The 17,717-nt window shown below is 53.6% G+C and overlaps 6 protein-coding genes across 6 annotated transcripts; 2 read left to right on the forward strand and 4 right to left on the reverse strand.

Moving 5' to 3' along the window:
• Nucleotides 1–835: 835 nt before the first annotated feature.
• Nucleotides 836–2,702, reverse strand: INS49_015127 (uncharacterized protein; the record flags this gene model as incomplete). The annotated part of the gene is made up of 2 exons (XM_043175813.1): nt 836–2,181; nt 2,345–2,702. 2 exons carry the CDS (start codon nt 2,700–2,702, stop codon nt 836–838), a joined length of 1,704 nt encoding a protein of 567 aa, XP_043020770.1.
• A 1,719-nt stretch (nt 2,703–4,421) lies between these two features.
• INS49_015128 (uncharacterized protein) lies at nt 4,422–5,749 on the forward strand (the record flags this gene model as incomplete). Its single annotated transcript, XM_043175814.1, has 2 exons — nt 4,422–4,574; nt 5,339–5,749. 2 exons carry the CDS (start codon nt 4,422–4,424, stop codon nt 5,747–5,749), a joined length of 564 nt encoding a protein of 187 aa, XP_043020771.1.
• Nucleotides 5,750–8,330: 2,581 nt separating this feature from the next.
• Nucleotides 8,331–9,851, forward strand: INS49_015129 (uncharacterized protein; the record flags this gene model as incomplete). The annotated part of the gene is made up of 4 exons (XM_043175815.1): nt 8,331–8,524; nt 8,709–9,036; nt 9,095–9,270; nt 9,653–9,851. 4 exons carry the CDS (start codon nt 8,331–8,333, stop codon nt 9,849–9,851), a joined length of 897 nt encoding a protein of 298 aa, XP_043020772.1.
• A 492-nt stretch (nt 9,852–10,343) lies between these two features.
• Nucleotides 10,344–11,771, reverse strand: INS49_015130 (uncharacterized protein; the record flags this gene model as incomplete). The annotated part of the gene is made up of 2 exons (XM_043175816.1): nt 10,344–10,484; nt 10,974–11,771. The coding sequence occupies 2 exons, from the start codon at nt 11,769–11,771 to the stop codon at nt 10,344–10,346; spliced, it is 939 nt and encodes a 312-aa protein (XP_043020773.1).
• Nucleotides 11,772–13,053: 1,282 nt separating this feature from the next.
• INS49_015131 (uncharacterized protein) lies at nt 13,054–15,591 on the reverse strand (the record flags this gene model as incomplete). The annotated part of the gene is made up of 4 exons (XM_043175817.1): nt 13,054–13,715; nt 13,815–14,092; nt 14,661–15,275; nt 15,539–15,591. The coding sequence occupies 4 exons, from the start codon at nt 15,589–15,591 to the stop codon at nt 13,054–13,056; spliced, it is 1,608 nt and encodes a 535-aa protein (XP_043020774.1).
• A 945-nt stretch (nt 15,592–16,536) lies between these two features.
• INS49_015132 (uncharacterized protein) lies at nt 16,537–17,261 on the reverse strand (the record flags this gene model as incomplete). Its single annotated transcript, XM_043175818.1, has 3 exons — nt 16,537–16,849; nt 16,914–17,037; nt 17,135–17,261. The coding sequence occupies 3 exons, from the start codon at nt 17,259–17,261 to the stop codon at nt 16,537–16,539; spliced, it is 564 nt and encodes a 187-aa protein (XP_043020775.1).
• Nucleotides 17,262–17,717: the final 456 nt, after the last annotated feature.

Below are 17,717 nucleotides of genomic sequence, written 5' to 3' on the forward strand. Positions count from 1 at the left end.
GGGGAAATGTTGGATACTTGCAAGATGTAATTGATGTCCAGGTAGATGGCCATTCTGGATCTTATCAGTGTGCGCCATGAGACCTGTTTGACATAAACAGTGACCGTGCAGTTCACCCGCCAATCTAGGACGCTTCATGCCACTTGGTATGCTTGCGTTGTCTCCCCACCAGCCCAGCTGCCTTCATCGCCTGGTCAGCGAACTTCTCGCGAAACTCACTGCCGCCTCAGTTTGTCTTCCTTTTTTGTGGTGGCCTGCTTGTGCCTGCCATACCCTTCGGGATCTAGTCCTGATGAAAGACCGGGCGTTGTGCCCTTATTCATCATTGTGCGGAGAACGATTGACGGAAGGCAAGATGGCTTTTATGTGAATGCATTTAGTGTCTTTTGACTCACTCCGTGGTAGCTACCCCCAAAAACAGGCGCCGTTCTTGAACTATTCAACCAAACTCGGGTTCAGTGCTTTTGGCGAACGCTTAGACCTAGACCTAACTTGAAGAGCCACCCGCTCGCTTCCAAGCATCACAAGGGGCTGCAAAGCTTCCGCATGATGAATAGCCCAGGTCTGATGTTGAGAAAAGCTGGTAGACTTTGTGATAGTCAGTAGCGTGGGCCACCTGGGTGGGCATTAAGAGTGGCGAAACAGATAGGCATCAACCTGTGAGGGCTCGGGCCGTAACCAGGCAGTGCCTTAATTTAGCTAGTTCTTTTCGCATGACTTGTTTAATAGCCAGTCTTCTATCCTATCATTGCCCCATGCTTATCTAAGGCAACCCTGTCGCCCTTCGTGCTGTTATCTTTCAAGGTCCTATATATGTAGAGGATATATATATATATCACCGGAGGGGAAAACGGATCATGTTCCACCCCTGCCGGGCCGCCTCCGACACAGCCTCGCCGTCCATCACCCCGTGGAGATAGACCTCGCCCACGAACCTGAAGGATCCCTCCGAGAGCCTACGGATCACGTACGGCACCCTGCCGCCGCGCGCGATGATCACGAAGTCACCTTCCTGCGCGCCCCGGACCGCCAGGCCCACACGCCCGAGGGCGGTGAGGACGAACGACTTGTTCACGCACTTGGCCACCGCGGGAACGCCATACTCCCTGACCCAGTCGTTGCGCATCGGCTCCCGCGCCGCCCGATCCCCCGATCCCGGCGGCGCCCGCCGGCCCAGGAGCGCCTCGAAGCGCTCCTCGAAGTCCTCCGGCAGCGGCCGCTCGCCGAACACCAGCCCGTCGCAGCTGAGTGTCCGCCAGAAGGCGGCCCTCCGCCCTCCGGGTAGCCCCGCGTAGGCGTCGGGGTCAGGTTTGGTCGCCGTTGTTGTTGTCGTTGTGGATCCGGTAGATGGTGCAGGCGTAGCGGGCAGCGCGAGGCCCTCCCACTTCTGGAAGGTGTCGACCGTGAGATTTACACGTGTTCTTTTTGTCTTTGCTGCCACGGCAGGGTCGTATCCTTTGTATTCGGGAACGAAAGGCATGGGGTCAGCTTTCGTTATGACGTCGCACAGGCAGCCGTAGAGATGGAACACGCCCCGCTCCCGGTTCCAGTCGCAAGTCAGCTCCGCCACTTCCGGGGCGAGCTTTGAGTTCCCGAACAAGGTCGCCCACGCCGGGTCCGTGGGGTCCAGGAAGGCCTTGAAATTGTGCTGGGCCTCCCTGGCGGTGGGCAGGCGCTGGGTGCCGTCCAGGGCTGTGAGGTCGGGCACCCAGGACGGTAGGTCGAGCTTTTTGTTCTCCTCAGGCCCGACATAGCTGAGGAATAAGAGGCCCGATGATTTGAGTGATCGCAGCACGACGTCTATAACGACATCACGCAGCGGCCTGTTGTAGTCGGGTTTAATGGCGGCCCGGTCCTCGGGAAAACACATCCCCAGGACGCCGTAGATCCTGTCGTGAGGCACAGTGCACTCCAAGTTCGTACTTGTCGTCGTGATCCACGAGAATGGCGAGTCACCCCCTTGATACAGCTGTCTTGTGATGTTCCAATTTGAAAGACACGTTGTGAACGGCACGCCTTGGAACAGCATGTTGTCTTGCCATTTTTCTTGCTCTTTCCAGTACGAAGCATCGGTCAGCTCCTTAAGCTTCACAAAGCACTCGAAGGGTATGTCCTTGTCGCCACATCGGGCGATTGGATTTTGAGACAGGAAGGCCTCCTGTAAGATCCAGACCCTAGTCCCTACACACAACAGGTTGTCAGCGGCACACTTTAAGGGGGGGGGGGGGCATTTTCTAAGTGGCGATCGTTTGAGATAAATGATACCGCTCAAAATCGAAGACGTCTCATCAATCCTCCTCAAAGTTTTGAGGCGGCGAATCACGACAGGAGAGGCTGTACCCACACCAGGAGCGTTGAAGCAATAACCTGATAGCCTTCCAAACACCCCTCTTCTCCTCAAACCGAGGTGACTCGACGTCTTTCTCCTCCAAGTCGCGCACAGCATCCATGGCGACATCACTGTCATTCTCCGCAGGGCCCAGCCATATCACGGTCCGCTCCGCGAGGCTGTAAATATCCCCCATCAGATTTATTTGGGTCATCTTCTCCTCGAGGTCGTCCTGGTTTATGCAGACCGCATCCACCCATAGATAGGCGGTGTCTTTCCGCCTTCGGAACGCTCGGAGCGCCGACAGCAGGTTCTTCCGAGCTGGTATGGCCTCGCCGTTCACCACCAGTGTGTCATCTTCCGAGCCTGACATGGTTGACGGTGGCCCCCACACATATGACAGGGCGGTGTAGGCGAGTGGACTTTCATGACTGAGGCAGTGAACACTTAAATCGCAGCGGACCAGCGATGGGCTTTGAGGATTTGGAGAATCCTCGTCTGATAGGACCCCGAGTAGGCGGATCTGCCGCTTTGACGGATCTAGGACTGTATAAATACCCATACTCAAAAGCCAGACGGCCTGTTGGAACAGGAAGCCGGGAAAAGGATAAATATCCAGGGTTTGACGGATCTATTGCTGGCTGCGCTTTGCTCGTAATGATGTATAATCCAAGAACTTGTGCATTTGCCGGCGGGGAAAACGATGTTTGAAGACCTTCAGCTCCGAAAACTCTTCGTGGCCAGCGGCTGAAAATCTTTTCAATGATTGGTCATCTCTGCGTCGTGTCTCATACTAACTATAGCGTTGCGATTTCAGCCTCTCGACTTGAGTGGTATAGCGTCTCTAGACAACTTTCAGCTTTCTTGGTGACTGCTCCGGACTGAAGTGCTCCGGACTGGACATGATAGGCGACCTACCGAGGTATAAGAGATTGAGATACTGCACGACCAATGTGAAGGTCCTGGCACCTCACCTGTTTCTTTTTTCCACCACTTCTTTTTTTTTATCTTTTTTTCTTTTTGGATCAACTCTTTGGATAATCACGCCATGTTTTTCAGAGCCGACATCGACGCCGAGGCCTCGGTCCCAACTTCCGGGTGTTGTATGTATTAACTAGGGCTGGCGTGTCCATCCCTTCTATCCCAAAACTGTTGGCCGCAGAAGGCCTAGTGTACTTTGATTGAATAGTGTTTGGAGAACAGGTTGGAGAAAAGCATGCTGAGGTCGGTATGTAGGTCTCTGTGGGGCATAAGCTGCCCGTAGGTACGGCACTTTGGAAAACTCACCGGCAGGAGACATCTTTCCACAACAATCAAATGGATTACAGTCGGTGGTATAACCCACGACGACCAACCGTAAGGCCCAATCTCAGGGTTCTCGGACCCAGTCAGTCGTATTCAAATGAACGCTTTGAAGCCACGGACGGTAATTTCCTTGACAAAAACACAATGTATGGCATTTCGTGCTTGCCCAAAGCTCTGCGAGTTCCAGCGTTCTAACTGGATGCTACGAAATCAAGCCATGTTTCGTCGCACCTTATGTTGACAGTGTTCTTGAGAGGAAACAGCAAAACATAGTTCAGAATGGCTCAGAATGAACATCAAAGCTGTGCAACATGTCATAGATTACTGTTCATACGGCATTTCTACTGAAAGGAAGGGGAGCTTACTCATGAACGAAACTTGTCTCAGTTGTCAAACTACCATGACTACAAACTCTGTCCGTGTTGCTGCCAGCCACGATATCGAGGAACCTTTGTATTCCCGCACAGCCTTGAGGGCGGTATCAAGTACAATAAGATTCCTAGCTGCAAATTACTGAAGTGAGAGCATCTTCGAGTTTAACGTGAGACGATCATGTTGATCACTTTATGGCCATCGGACCATTTTGACACCTTACTGATAATATCGCAAGCACCCTGGTGGACTTGATACAAGCCGCTCCAAAGGAAAGTACACGCATAAAGCCAACCTTTCCTTCTACCATCGACACAATCGGAACTCTGTCCAGAACCACACTACAACACTCTTATGCTACGATCATACACTCACTACCTGTAACCGACGAGTTCAACCACCCACGAGTCTCAAAATGCTCAAGACTTTCTCTCTCACCCTCGCAGCGGTCACGCTCAGCAACGCTGCCCCCGCCAGCGGCTCGGCTCTGCCAACCGTCGACATCACCGTTTTCGATCGGCACGCGTGGGTCAACACTACCATCTGTGGCCCCATTGATCTAGTTGGGGTGAGCACACCGGTGACTGGTATTTGGAAAGGCTGTTGAGACTAGTTATGAAACTGGCACTGGTTAATGATGCGGAGGATGGTGACCAGTGTCTATATAGACCCATTGCGACGGGACGGTGTATAGTGGTGAGGACCGAGGAGATGGATGTAACTAGAAATTGTTGTGCCCGCGCAATAACAATCAAAATGTTTCATATGTTGACCTGATACAAGCACTCAAAACCCTTCAAAGTATGCAGAAATCCTGGCGGTAGTTCCAGGACAAAGACTGTTGGGACGGTGGATGATACCTAGGTAGGGATGCCAATGCCGTCAAGAGACTTTTTACCAGCTGAAGGAGTGGATGGGGTTGCACTTGCACGGCTCCTGGACCGGGGCTTGCCAAAACCCGTTTAGCCAGGGCTAAAGAATGCCTATCAGTCAGGCCATGGAGTCTCGGTATGGCTGCGCCCTGTCTAAGGCACACAACTCAGAGCGCATTGTGTGAGTGGGCCAGCGGCCCAGGCCATCACGCAGCTCGCTTAACCGGCGGAAATACACGTGAGAGGTGGGATGAGCCTTTACTATGCCCCTTCCAGAGCTGCACAGCCGCCTGGATTGAGCTACACATGCCGGTGAGTCAACCGTGCATGTAAGGTGGTGTGAGGCTCAATAGTGTACCTGGCACCCATTTTCGGGCTGACTAGGCCCCCGCTCCAAAACGACGACCTGCGACATCGTCGGCGTACATGGCCCGTTGCTCGCCGTGGAACCGGCCCCGAGACGCCCTCACCAGTCTTCACACACTACGACGGCCACGCTGGAAACGTCTCGCTCAAGGAGATTTCGAGCCCGTCCCATCGAGATACCCGACGTCATCTAACTCCTCACTGCGACCTTCCTGGGCTTTCAATGGACCCATTCTCGGTCTTCGCGGTGGCGGAATCCGCCATCGGGGCTCTCAGTGCCGTCTACAGAGTCTATCAGCGCATAGAAGGCGCGTACGAGAAGATCGACCATGCTGGGGAGGAGATCGGGCTCAACCTGAGCTTCCTGGAGGAACACTTCAATCATCCGCGGGCGGAACTGTCCCCGGAGGCACTCAAGCGCGTTAATACACGTTTGGAAAACGTCCGAGTGGCAGCTGAAGAAGCAACAGACATCCTCGAGTTGTGGGAGGATTCGACGGACTGAGAGGATTGTGATCAAGGTTGGGGCTCTTCCCGGGAAGCTGCAGGACTTGTCAGACAAAATTGAGAAGAATATGGTGAAGTTACAAGCAGAATACTGGGGACTGTCTAGGGGTACGACGGGGCTAAACAACCACACAGCGATTGCACCTGGTGCTCCTCCCTCTGAACCGATCCGAACATCACCAAGCGGCGGATTCCAGCCCAGCTTGCCTATGCCAATCCCCAACCATCCCCCCCCAAACTCTCTCCCACAATCAGGAGCAACGACCTGGCTCCGCATGCCTTGGGCCTGAGCCCATCTTGCCCAGCCGGCCTAGTGAGCTGCGAACCGCCTGCGGAAACTTCAACAACCCAGGGTCGTTGCTCTCCAGCTCCGCACCTCCGGGCACAAGTGCACCGGGTGGGGCCACGATCAACGCACATACGGTCACGATCAACAACAACCAGCAACCAGTTGCATCGCATCCTCGGCCGCCGTTGCATCATTCCAGCACCGCTCACCCACTAATATCGGTCCATCAGCAACAGAACGCACCCTTACAGAACACGCTATCCCCAGGGTGCCAACCCCAACGGGTAGGAGATGCCTCATCTTACTCACAACCAGCGGCACAACTTGGCGTTCCGCCACCTCAACCGCTTCAGCCAAACAATACAAATCCTCTATATGCGTCTGGAAACGTCAATGGAGTTGCAGCTGCTCAAATTCCTCCGTCCTACGGGATGCCTGTTCGTTCTGCGCCTCCCGCCGATCTTGCGGCTGTTGGACCACCAGCCAGCCAACCACCACGAGGCACCTCCCATCACCCACCCAACATACCTGCCCAACCTCTGAACTACCAGAATCAACCTCCTCGACATCAACCACATCTGAGCCAAACTCCAACGCAGTCGTCTCGGCAACCTCAACCATCCGGCTGGACGGGACAAGGCATGCCAGTTCCGCCAGCCGCCAAGCGACCACAAGGTCCCCAGACAGCCCATGTGCAGTTTCCACATAACGCTCAGCCGGGACGTGGCTTTGGCCAGACTTCAAACCAGCCTCAAGCACCTCAAATTGGACATGTGCCAAATACAGCAGCTACTAAGCGATTCCAGGCTCTCCAGCAAACCCATATGCAGATTCAGAATAACGCTCTGTCCGGAGGTTGTTTCCTTCAACCTTCCAGCCAGCCCCAAGTACCTTGGACTAGACAAATGCCAGCTTCAGCAACTAGCAGCCGACCACAAGGTCTCCAGACAACCCAGTCCTCGAATAACAATCAGTTGGGAGGATGTTCTGTCCAGCCTGCTATCCAACCTCAAGTACCTTGTGGGACGGGACAAATTCCAGCTGTATCAGCTACCAGACGACGACAAGGCTTCCAGAATATCCAGTCTCCAGATCAAAATACGTTGAGAAGAGGATTCACCCAACCCGCTCGCCAACCTCGAGCACCCTGTCCGGCCGGGCAAATACCAACTGCATCGGCTCCCAAGCCAATACAAATTCCCCAGCAAAACCAGTTTCCAAACAACGCTCCCTTGAGAGCAGGGCTTAACCACCCGCAGACTTCACATCCCCTCCCCAACCCTGGGTTTGCTGGTATCCCGCAACATCACTCAGGGGCCCCCACCTACTTCCCTGGTGGCATGCCTAGTAGTAATCTAAACACATCGGCGCAGTCATCTCGTACCATCCGGGCGCAGCAAACACAAACTTCTTGGAATGGAAACATTCACCAGGCACCCGGGACTCTACCCTCGGCAATCGGTGGCGGCATCGGAGTCCAGCATCGGAACAGCTTTCCTGGGGTGCCTGGGGACAGCCTTCAGCCAGGTTTCTGAGAAGAAGGAGTATCCGTTCGGTAAGCTTGATACCCGAATCTCGAATTGGGTGGCGCGCTGCTTTATCTTATTCCAGCTGAGCTCGGGACTTACATTGTTTGCTTCTATCTCTGACAGACAGCGGCAGGCCTTAGACATATAGAATAAATTTGAAAATGGTGTGATTGCATTTTCTCATTATTTACCACGTTTCTATTTTGTCAATTGTGAGTGCGACTGTGTCTATACTCCACTCCATACAGTGTTTTACGAGAGAATATAGATGTCCAAGTGCATCACGGTATGAATGAAAGTTCTCAAATCTTTACTCCCACAATTGCGAACGTCTGTAAAGACTGCCCAAGTCGTTGTAAGGATGATAGTTTAACGGGATCTAGGAGGAAAATTGGCTTCAGCATTGTGGCTTATAATTACATCGAATGGTTGGATGGATGATGCCCAAGTGTCCTTTTCCCCCGACTACCGCTCAGCTCGCTGGCCAGGTACTACTCAGGACCTACGAGGCTGCTAACGCGGTGCAGCTGGTATAGCCAGACGCTTTTGAGTTGAGGGCCTGATGAATAACTTAAGCGTCTCAAACATTTGCCAAGACTTCCCATGTCACTGTACAAGTTGACAGGCTGACAGGCAGTAGCGTCACCCAGCCTTGAACAGGCAGCAACATCTTTGGAGACCTGCCTGACAAGGACTGTAAGGACAATGCACTTCGCGTTTCTTTGCCCACCAAGCACACAACACCTTGAGCAAGTCTTGCCATGCCAATAGTGGCATTAACGAAATGGCTGAGCCAAGCCAGAGGCTCGTGCCCGCCCCTCTATTACCATCCACTTGATCCAGGCAGCCACGAGATCCGCCTTCTCACACCGCTCAAGGTCGACGCCAAGGACCGCGTGGAATGCAAACTCGTGACAGTCCCCCTCCGTAGCTGCCCTCCCTTCGCGGCCCTGTGGTACGTGTGGGGGCGACGACGCCGGCCGCGTGCCCATCCGGGTGAACGGCCAAACCTTCCAGGCGACCAAAGGCCTCGCGTCGGCCTTGCAGTAGTACATCCCTCGCCACTGGAAGTCGAAATTCCCTGGCCGCGATGAGACAGGGCTTTGGGTGTGGGCTGATGCCGTCCGTATCAACCACAGCGACAACAGCGAAAGGGGGCATCAGGTGCAACTGACGAGGGAGATCTTTTCCGGTGCCGAGGTGGTCATGTGTTGGCTGCCGAGTGCGTCAACGCGCTTCTTCGATGAAGTATCCGATGATGACCGGAAGGAGTTTCACCTACGTACGGCATTCGAAACATTCGAGCTCATCAGCAAAGAACTGCGCATCGTTGAGGAGGAGGCTGGCAAAACGATTCTGGAGACGGACCATAGCGACGAGAGGCTTATCAGCTGGTTGGAAAGGGTGGACCAAGTTGCGCGACGGCTCCGAGACTGGGGAGTGGCCGTACTGGTTGAACAGGAAGTGGTACGCAGTCGACTACCTTTTTGAGTTGCAGTGTTGGAGGCGTGTCTGGATCCTTCAGGAAGTCGCTCTGGCGCGGGACCCGCTGATGTCCTGCAAGTCCAGCTCCTTGTCGTTCCGTGACACATTCAGTCGCGCGATGGCCTGGTTCGACATTCTGGCGTATGGCAAGCTCCCGGACCCCAGCTTCGCCTCGACCGCCCGGTGGAATTCTTTCATCAATGCAGACGGGCCAAGGTACGATCTGGTCTCCGGGCATTGGCAAGTATGGATGTCTCAGCATTCGAAGAACGACAATAATTCGTTGTGGTTTACGATGTTCAACGCCTGCGATCTTACGGCAAGCGAGCCGAAGGACTACGTGTACGGCATGCTCGGTGCGATGGGGATCGAAATCGAGGTCGACTACTCCGAGCGGACATCAGTGGCAAAAGGGATGCATGATATGATAGCAGCTTGGCTTGAGCGTTTCCAGAAATCTGAAACAGGAAGACAGCGCTGTTCAGGCCGCCTTGCATTTCCTTCCCCGGGCTGGACTGGGGCGAGAATGTACCGACGCCGAGTGCCAGGGCTTTGCATCCTGGGCTCCAAACAAGCCACATTTCAAGCACGGTTACAGTCATGCAATGTTCTTTGGCGAGGCCAATGCCGACTTTGGTGTATTCGCGGATAAGGATTCAAGCATCACCTCTATCCAGGGCTCTTCGCTCTTTGTGGACGGTGTTGTCATCGACTCCGTTCAGGAATTATACACCAGTGTTCTCGAATGCAAAGACCTCGCTCCGTTCTTGTCGGTGCTTCTCCGGCCCCCAGAATGATTCTGGGGAGCCAGCCGACAGACGACGCTTGTTAAAGGGTTCTTTTCGAGTTGCTGTGTTGGGAGGATATTCCCCGCTTGGGATACGACGCCAGACGGCACGTATCAGGTCCAGGTTTACATGAGTATCTCATCTACGGTTATTCTTTTATGGTTGGAGTGCTTCAAGGAGGTCGCGATCACGGCGCCATGCTTGAGAGTCTGGGGCTCCGGACGGAATCAGAGGACGGTTTCGTGCAGTCCCTTCGGGAGACATTTCTGGACTTGGAAGATGATGGCAGTGGTAGAGTTGGACATGAAGCCAGCTCATGTTGGCCCCAAGACTTGTTGGCTCCAAGACTTGTTGGCGTTCGAAACCACAAGGAAAATGCCACGGAACAGCAAAGTGGCTCAGTATTGCCAGCAGATTGGGATAACTCGATTGTCGCCTAAGGTGGGTCGACTGGGCAGTGGTGTAATCTTCCGAACATCAGGCGGCTACTTTGGTGTCGGATCATGGGAGACAGCCGTCGGAGATCTCGCATGTGTTCTGAAAGGGTATAGGAGCATCGCGCTCCTCCGGAAGCAGGACGATCATTTTCTCTATGTCGGAGGGGGCATGGTCCACGGCATGGTCCACGGCGAGGCTGCTGGGCTTGTCAAGAATGGAACATCACGGGTTAGGGAGTTTGAATTGAGGTAGCATGAGTGGTGAGCTACTCCTGGTGGTGAGAGCTTGATGTATAATATAAATGGGAGAATGAGGCACCTATTGGTACTTGTATAATATCGGCGACCTCCTAATTGTAGCGATATGTTCTGTAAGATTATTTATGAAGGAGTTTGTTGATGGGCACAAGCGCACATATGCAAATAGTGGCGATGGTCAGCCTAGGTGTTAGGAAGAGACGAAACAAGATCCGGATATCTGAACATCTCATGTATCACACAATGATGATGTCTCTCTCCTGAATTTCGGTCCACCTTTGGGTCCCATCAACGTAAATCCTTCCACTCGGCCCCTGGCACCCAAGACTTCTCTCCTCCGGGACAACGTCTGCAAAACACTCTGACCTCGATCCCCCGATAACTTTTCCAAGAACAGATACGCCGCAAGGGACTCACTTGCTCTAAAATGAGCTACCCGCTCGTAGACTCCCGCAGCGGCGTCCTTGGGAGTCAAGACCAGACCTTGGACGTGGTCGGGACCACCCTTACTCCCGGCGAAGATGGCAATGGGTAGGAGGCTGATGTCGAGAAGGGTCAGGTCCGGGCCGGGGCACGCGTCGACTTGGGTCCATAATTCAGGAAGCCCTCTCGTTGGGAGATCCATCCCACTGGTCAGACTCTGGCGAGATCCGTAAAACCCGTCGCAGGTGACTTGATATCTTCGAAAGTCATCGGCGCGGTGCTCGGCTACCAGATCCCACTCGGCGGGCTTGAGACGGCCTCTGAGCTGAATCATTGCGCCAGGATGAATGTTGCCCGTGGCATGTGATGGGTCCAGTAAATCTACCGCCGTGCTTACGACTGCGGCCAACTGTTTTCGAATATGTTGTGGGTGTTGCAGTGTCATGGCCTTTACGGTGCTGTTCGTGGATAGCCATGACCACGTCGGCGCAATGCAAGGGTTGGGGCGAGGCTTGTTGGCTTCTGAAGCCGACCACAAGAGCTCTGTGAGCAGGTTACTCTCCCATAGGCCTGCCACATATCGATCGCACAGCCTTTCCTGCATTTTCTCAGAAACACCAGCTATAGCTATGAGCTCATCAGAGTCTTGAGTGAGTTCCGCGGTGGAATACGCATTGACAATACTGCACCAAACCTTTTGGGGCTCGGCGTGCGTGCCATGAAGTTCAAGCGTCTCGGTTGGTATCATTATATCAGGGACGGCAAGCGGAAAGGACTCGCAAAATTCGTCCTCAAGGCACTGGTAGAACATCTTATTCTTTCCTAAGAACAATAACCTCGGCGAGAGTACACGCTCTTGTACTGCCCACCCGCGCGTGGCCAGATTTCAATATTCGACATTTTCGGTGCGAAGATGCATGTCTATTACGCAACATGGCTGGGTAGGTTACCACCACGCATCTCGCCAACTACAAGGTACAATAGGTGGTGTGATGCTGTTGGGGTCTCTTTCCGTGAACAGACCCTTGGTAGAGTCTGAGGCGTTGGCGGCTGCGATTGTGATGGCTCCTTGGCCGTAGACAAGCTTCATCGTTTGCGACTCTGTTTGCCAGTCTTGAGCAGAGTCTTGGAGGTTCCGACTGATCAAGGCGCACACAGAGCATCCGCTCATGGCATTCTGGCGTAGCACCGACAACGTCTCGCTGTGTGTGGCCGCGATTTGTGGTAGACCTGAGAGACGTAGACGGAAGAATTTATGGCAGTTCTCGCAGAGCGCGGAATCAAAAGTGAGCTATCCAGATGATGACGGTGTCGGTTCTTGTTGGCTGACATAGTCGATCTGCCGCTGTAGCCTTTGCTTTTGCCTTGGTCTCAGCTCAGGCTGTCGTTGCTGCTCGAGTCGCAGGGAATGCTGTCAGCGCCACTCTTCGTGCCGCTGCTGACTTTGGGGGATCCACCAGATCAAGAACGACACGATAATGACGATTGCCAGATATTCCAAGTTCGCCAGGAATAACAGAACGGCTGGAGAAACAAGATCTTTGAGCCAGTTCATTGTGACGTGGGTTGCGATGAGATGTGGTGTCGTTGGAATCAGCGGTTGGGTGTATTCAGCAAAGCTGTGCGGGGTGGTCGCGTCGACGTGTACTTACAGGGTTGAGTTGCATTTAAATCGTTTCACAGGTCGCCCCGAAAATGTATTCGATTCGCTTTGCCAAGTATTCTCAAGACCAACAACAGTTTGCTTACAGTGTGTATGGTAAGTAACGTTGGGCAAAGTGGAACTATTTTAGTCAGCTAGACTTTGCAGCTTTCAGCCAGAAAAAGGATGATTGACCCTTCGTTATTATGAAAACAGGTTTTTCTAGTATTGGCATCTTTTATCATCATACCTAGGTATCAAGTGTAATACTAGTTGAAGATGCGCCAGGGCTTTATGAGAATTACTTCCCGCTGACAGGATGGTTGTAGAAGTCTATTTCCTTTATTAAATATAACAGAGTCAATCCCGCGTCAAGGAATAGTGGAGAGCGTCGGATGTACTATCTACGCCGGCCCGGAGTGCTCCCACGCCGGCGACCGCTGCATCGCTCCTAGAAATTCATCGCGTCCCACGGAATAAACATCGCAGACAGCCACGGGTCGTCCCCGAAATTGTGCACATATTCCCCCGTGAGGGCATCCTGATTCATCTGCAGATTCGCACCCATCACGCCGTCGCCGCCCGCGGTCATGGCCAGCCGGCTATCAAGAGCATGCGCCCCAGCCGCCGCCGGATCAGGAGGCTCGCCGCCGCCCGCGTTGCTCGCCCACTCCGCCTGCACGCCGGCCTTCATGAGCCCCATGACCTTGGACGACTTGGCCCAGATGCTCTCCTCGCGCTCGTCGTCCTCCTGGATCCCGGCCACCGTCCTGATCGTCTCCATGCGCGCGGCGATGCGGTCGAAGAGCGCGAAGACGTCGAGCCGCCGCCGCACCTCGGCCGCGTCCCACGCCGGGAAGTCCTCGAGCTTGCTCAGCTTGATGCAGGTCACCAGCCCGGTCACCATCTGCACGAAGAGGTGGAACGTCCCGCCCAGGGCCATGGACGCCGGCGTGCGCTCGTACGTGTCGAACCAGTTCTCGATGGCCTTCAGGCACTTCTGCAGCCGGTCCAGGCGGTACATGACGTCGGTGTGTGCCGTCGAGGGCGGTAGGTGCAGGGCGAGCTCGTTGATGATGACCTCTGAGGCGTACATGTGGAGCAGCACCGTATCTGAGAGGAAGCGTGGTTAGGTCCCAGTCATTCAGTAGCAATGAGCGCTGCCACATTTAAAGGCCATGGCCGTTGTGATTGTTCTCCTGGAAGACTCACCATTATGAGATGTGGCCCTCATTTCCGGCAAGGTCCTCCAAATCTCTTGCAATTGCCCATCGAGAGCTTTTATGAAGTATGGTGATGTCTGACTCTCTCCGCTCAGAGACTGTTGTATCAAGAAATCATTCATTTGCTCCGAGATGAGGGCACAGCGGACTTGTGTGGCAAGGATCTTGTCCCCTTCACACTCGGGCTGCTCCATGAATAGCCGGAGGCTTTCCTCCATATGCGGTGACCAGCGGAGGTTGTGGTCTCTCCGCAGCATTTGCGATGCCCTGTGGTTCATGTCAACTCATTATCGGAACCAATCAGAGCAGACTCATCATGGGGAATGTGTTGTGATTTGAATGCAGATATTCGAGAGGGTATACTTACGTATTACACCAGACATACAAAGCCAGCAATGTCCTCCTGGCTTCCATTGTGCGTTCTTTAGTCTGCGGTTGTTTCATTCCGTGAAATGCAAACTTTTTCATAAAAGTGAAAGCCGTTTCAGTCTTGTTAGCCGTAAGACCGAGGTCGTGAGCTATGGCAACTCCGATACCAGTCCAGATCGATATAAATGGGTTTTCCTTTTTGTGGGAATGTGGCCTATGTTTGGTCAAATATTATAATCAGCGTTTGCTGCGATTGACGCTGACGAGGTTGAGTCTGAAGCAGACACGCCTGACTGAACATGATAGCCTCGAAAAGTCATCCACTCCGGACGAAGTCGACATGCTCAAGTAGGAAATCCAATAGCATAGAAAATCACATAGAAAATCACACGGGGGATAAGGGATGCTGACGTGCAAACCAACAATAACACAATGTAGACTGCATGGAAGATATGGGGCTCCTTACCAGCATAAAAAGACCAACAAGCCTTGCAACAAGTCCAGACTCCTCTCGTACTGCCGCACCACCCTTTCCGAGACAATGTGCCGGACCTTGTCGCCAATCACATGTGACTCTTTCGTAGAGCGGGTCGTACAGGCCATGATGGAGATCCACAGCAGCGGGCGAGTCTGGTGGAGTTCCTTTGCAGTCACACTCGGTGGGATGTGTACCACCGGGCCGAACTGCGGGTAGTCACGCCGGAAGAGGTCGAGGCGCTCCTGGGCCTCCTTCTCGGGGACGTAGTAGTCGAGCTCTGCGTCTGCAGTGCTGCTGGAGGGGTTCGTCTTGCCGCCCCACGCGCGGCAGGTCGGGACGACTGAGGTGTTGACGGTGTTGGGGCTTGAGTCTGATGAGAGGGAGGGAAGAGCTGTGCCATCGGATGCCGACTGCCCCAGCGACCCCGGGGTCGGGACTGGCGGTGATTCATTTGGGCCCTTCACGGCTGTTTGGGACCGTATGAGGGAGACCAGGTCGTCCAGCTTCTCCTCCAGGTGAGCTGTTCTCGATCCTGGCACCTTTTTCTGACTTCGCTTGCGACTCGGCACTGATGGCTGGCAGACCTTCTGCAAGCGGAAACACCTAGGATCGGGTAAGTGGACGAAGTAAACAGATACGGCGTGGAAGAAAATGCGTCGGGATTAGAGGCGTGGAAGTAATAAGGAACGCTCGGAATTGGCTGTGCTGAGGGTCGGTCTTGGTTCTACATGTTGCAGTCCAAGACAAGGGCCAAGTGATCAACACGATCACAGCAGCGAGTATCTCACCTCTCGCACGCGCCAGTATGATCGCCATACATGCATTTGCACTTGGCCCTGACACAATTCGTGCAGGCATGCCCGTACGGCGCCGGTGTGCCACCGCCGGCCTTTGCCACACGGGCCGGTGACGGCTGCATTTGTCGGTGGCGGCGGGTGATTGACTTGTACGCGCGGGTGGATTCCAAGGTTCACTGTCGGTCGGGGCGCGCTCAGTCGGGATTGGGATTGTGCTGTGATAGGAAGCACGAGTAAGGTTGCGAAATCCACTCGACGGCGTACGGGCTGTGGGCTCGAACGAGAAAGTTTAGACGCGGTCGCCGGGGAGGAAAGCGGATTTGGCCAGAGATATAGCATCCGAAGGCCGCCGGAGTTGGCCGGGCTGTGCAGGTGGTGCTGCTCGGTGTGTGCAGTGGGTGATGTAATCCGATCCTTGGTCAGGATCTCGTTCGTTGTTCCAGCGCATCCGAGCGTAAGCTGACACGGCCCTGGGGACATCCGCCTCTCCCGAATACGAAAATGACCACCCTGCAACAGCTGACTCTATCCGATGGTTCGCAGAGCAACGTCCGCTGAGGCATTCCGGGCAACGCGGCTCTTCTGGCGGCTCTTCTGGTGCAGAAGAGCCGCGCTCTTGTGGGTATTTCCTCTGTGGCAACGATAGCGGCACAATTACGCGAGTATATGAGCAGAAATAAGAACCTCTCATGCCAAGCGACAAGAACGGATCACCCTGGCTCATCAACTCTTAAAGTTTGTTTGACTGCAAAAATCGAGACTGAAAATAAGGATTGACGGCTGTTATGCGTCTTGTACTTTCGCTCACATAGTTATGGCGTTGCGAGATGCAGCGACCATCACCGTTAACAATCCAGAATGTTGAACTGCATGAGGACTTCCGCTCACCGAAATCACTTTCACATTGATTGAATCAACACAATTAGTCTTTTTTGCACAATGAGGTCTCAACATTGCAGACCAGACACGCTCTTGTTCATAGTCACGCTCATGAATTTGACAATCTCATTATATATCCCTAGACTACCTCAGCACTCTCAAACAAACAAAAACAGGATCCCTCGCCTTTACACACCCAGCTGGATCCGCAATTCAGATTCGACCACAACCACGGCAAATGCCTCTGAGGAAGGCATAAGACCAGTATTGGATGGGTCCTCATTGGGATGCTTGCTGTTCGCAGGCATATCCCTCAGGGACTGCAAGCCCTTCCCTCTCAACCATTTCTCCTCCAAATGCGAAAACATCTGCAGCACCATGTCCTCAATAACCTTCTCGTCCAGATACGAAATTATAAAAGTTTCAGGCCCATAGTTCTGATCAAAATCGATGATTCCCACCCGGCAGAACGCCGAGATCCATAGCAGGTTCCGGAGGTTTCTGATGTCGATGTCCGCGCTGCCCCGGCTCCCGAACAGAGTCCAAGAGATAGGCAGGCCGGAACTGATTTCTGTCCATCTGCTCGGCACCACCTTCGAGTTGGGCCAGATGTCGGAGCTTGGACTTGAGCTTGCCTCGCTGTTCCTCGGTCAAAGCGTGACACGGCCCGGCCGGTTCGCCCTTGTGCACTATTGCGCCTCGGGCGTTGAACATGAAGCGAAAGATTTTGTTAGCCTCTCGGTACACTTCGCGAGTGTTGTACATTAACCTTGAGTCGGAGGCTACTTGCAGCAGGATCGTTCTTGCCATCGTGGATGTCCCCGTCAGACCAAGTCTCGCCACCCATCTCGGTGATACGGAAACCCATAATGCCAATGGCACGGTTGTTCGAAGCGATGACAGATGAGATCATGATGGGTGAGGATAATGTCTTATGTTGCGTTTGAGCAGATTTGCTAAACCCTGATGCTGGTAGAGCCTGTGATAATCTATATGTTGCTATGTGATCGGACATACACAATGCACACAATGCCTTTGTTCTTGCTTCTTTGAGAGCCTTTTCAATAGCGGGAAAGTTGGCAAAGGAAACAAGAGCAGGCCGCTTCGAACGTCTTCTCAGTGTTGCAGCATGCGATTCTTCTTTTTTTTTTCTTCTTTTCTTTTCTTTTTTTTTTTGTCATCATGGCACCATTGGATTAGAGTATGAGCCACAGCTTTATGCAAGTCCACAGATAGTACACCAACCCTTTTCGATAGCACGGAGAGGGCTTGGAGGATTTGCTTATTCTGACCAGCCACGGGATTGTGCAGCGGACTTGGAAACCCCAAAGCGGAAACGGTCAGTTGCGATAATCGCCGGCTGGATCAA

The sequence above is a fragment of the Diaporthe citri genome (genome assembly GCF_014595645.1).
Source record: "Diaporthe citri strain NFHF-8-4 chromosome Unknown scaffold_8, whole genome shotgun sequence".
Classification (NCBI taxonomy): Eukaryota; Fungi; Ascomycota; class Sordariomycetes; order Diaporthales; family Diaporthaceae; genus Diaporthe; species Diaporthe citri.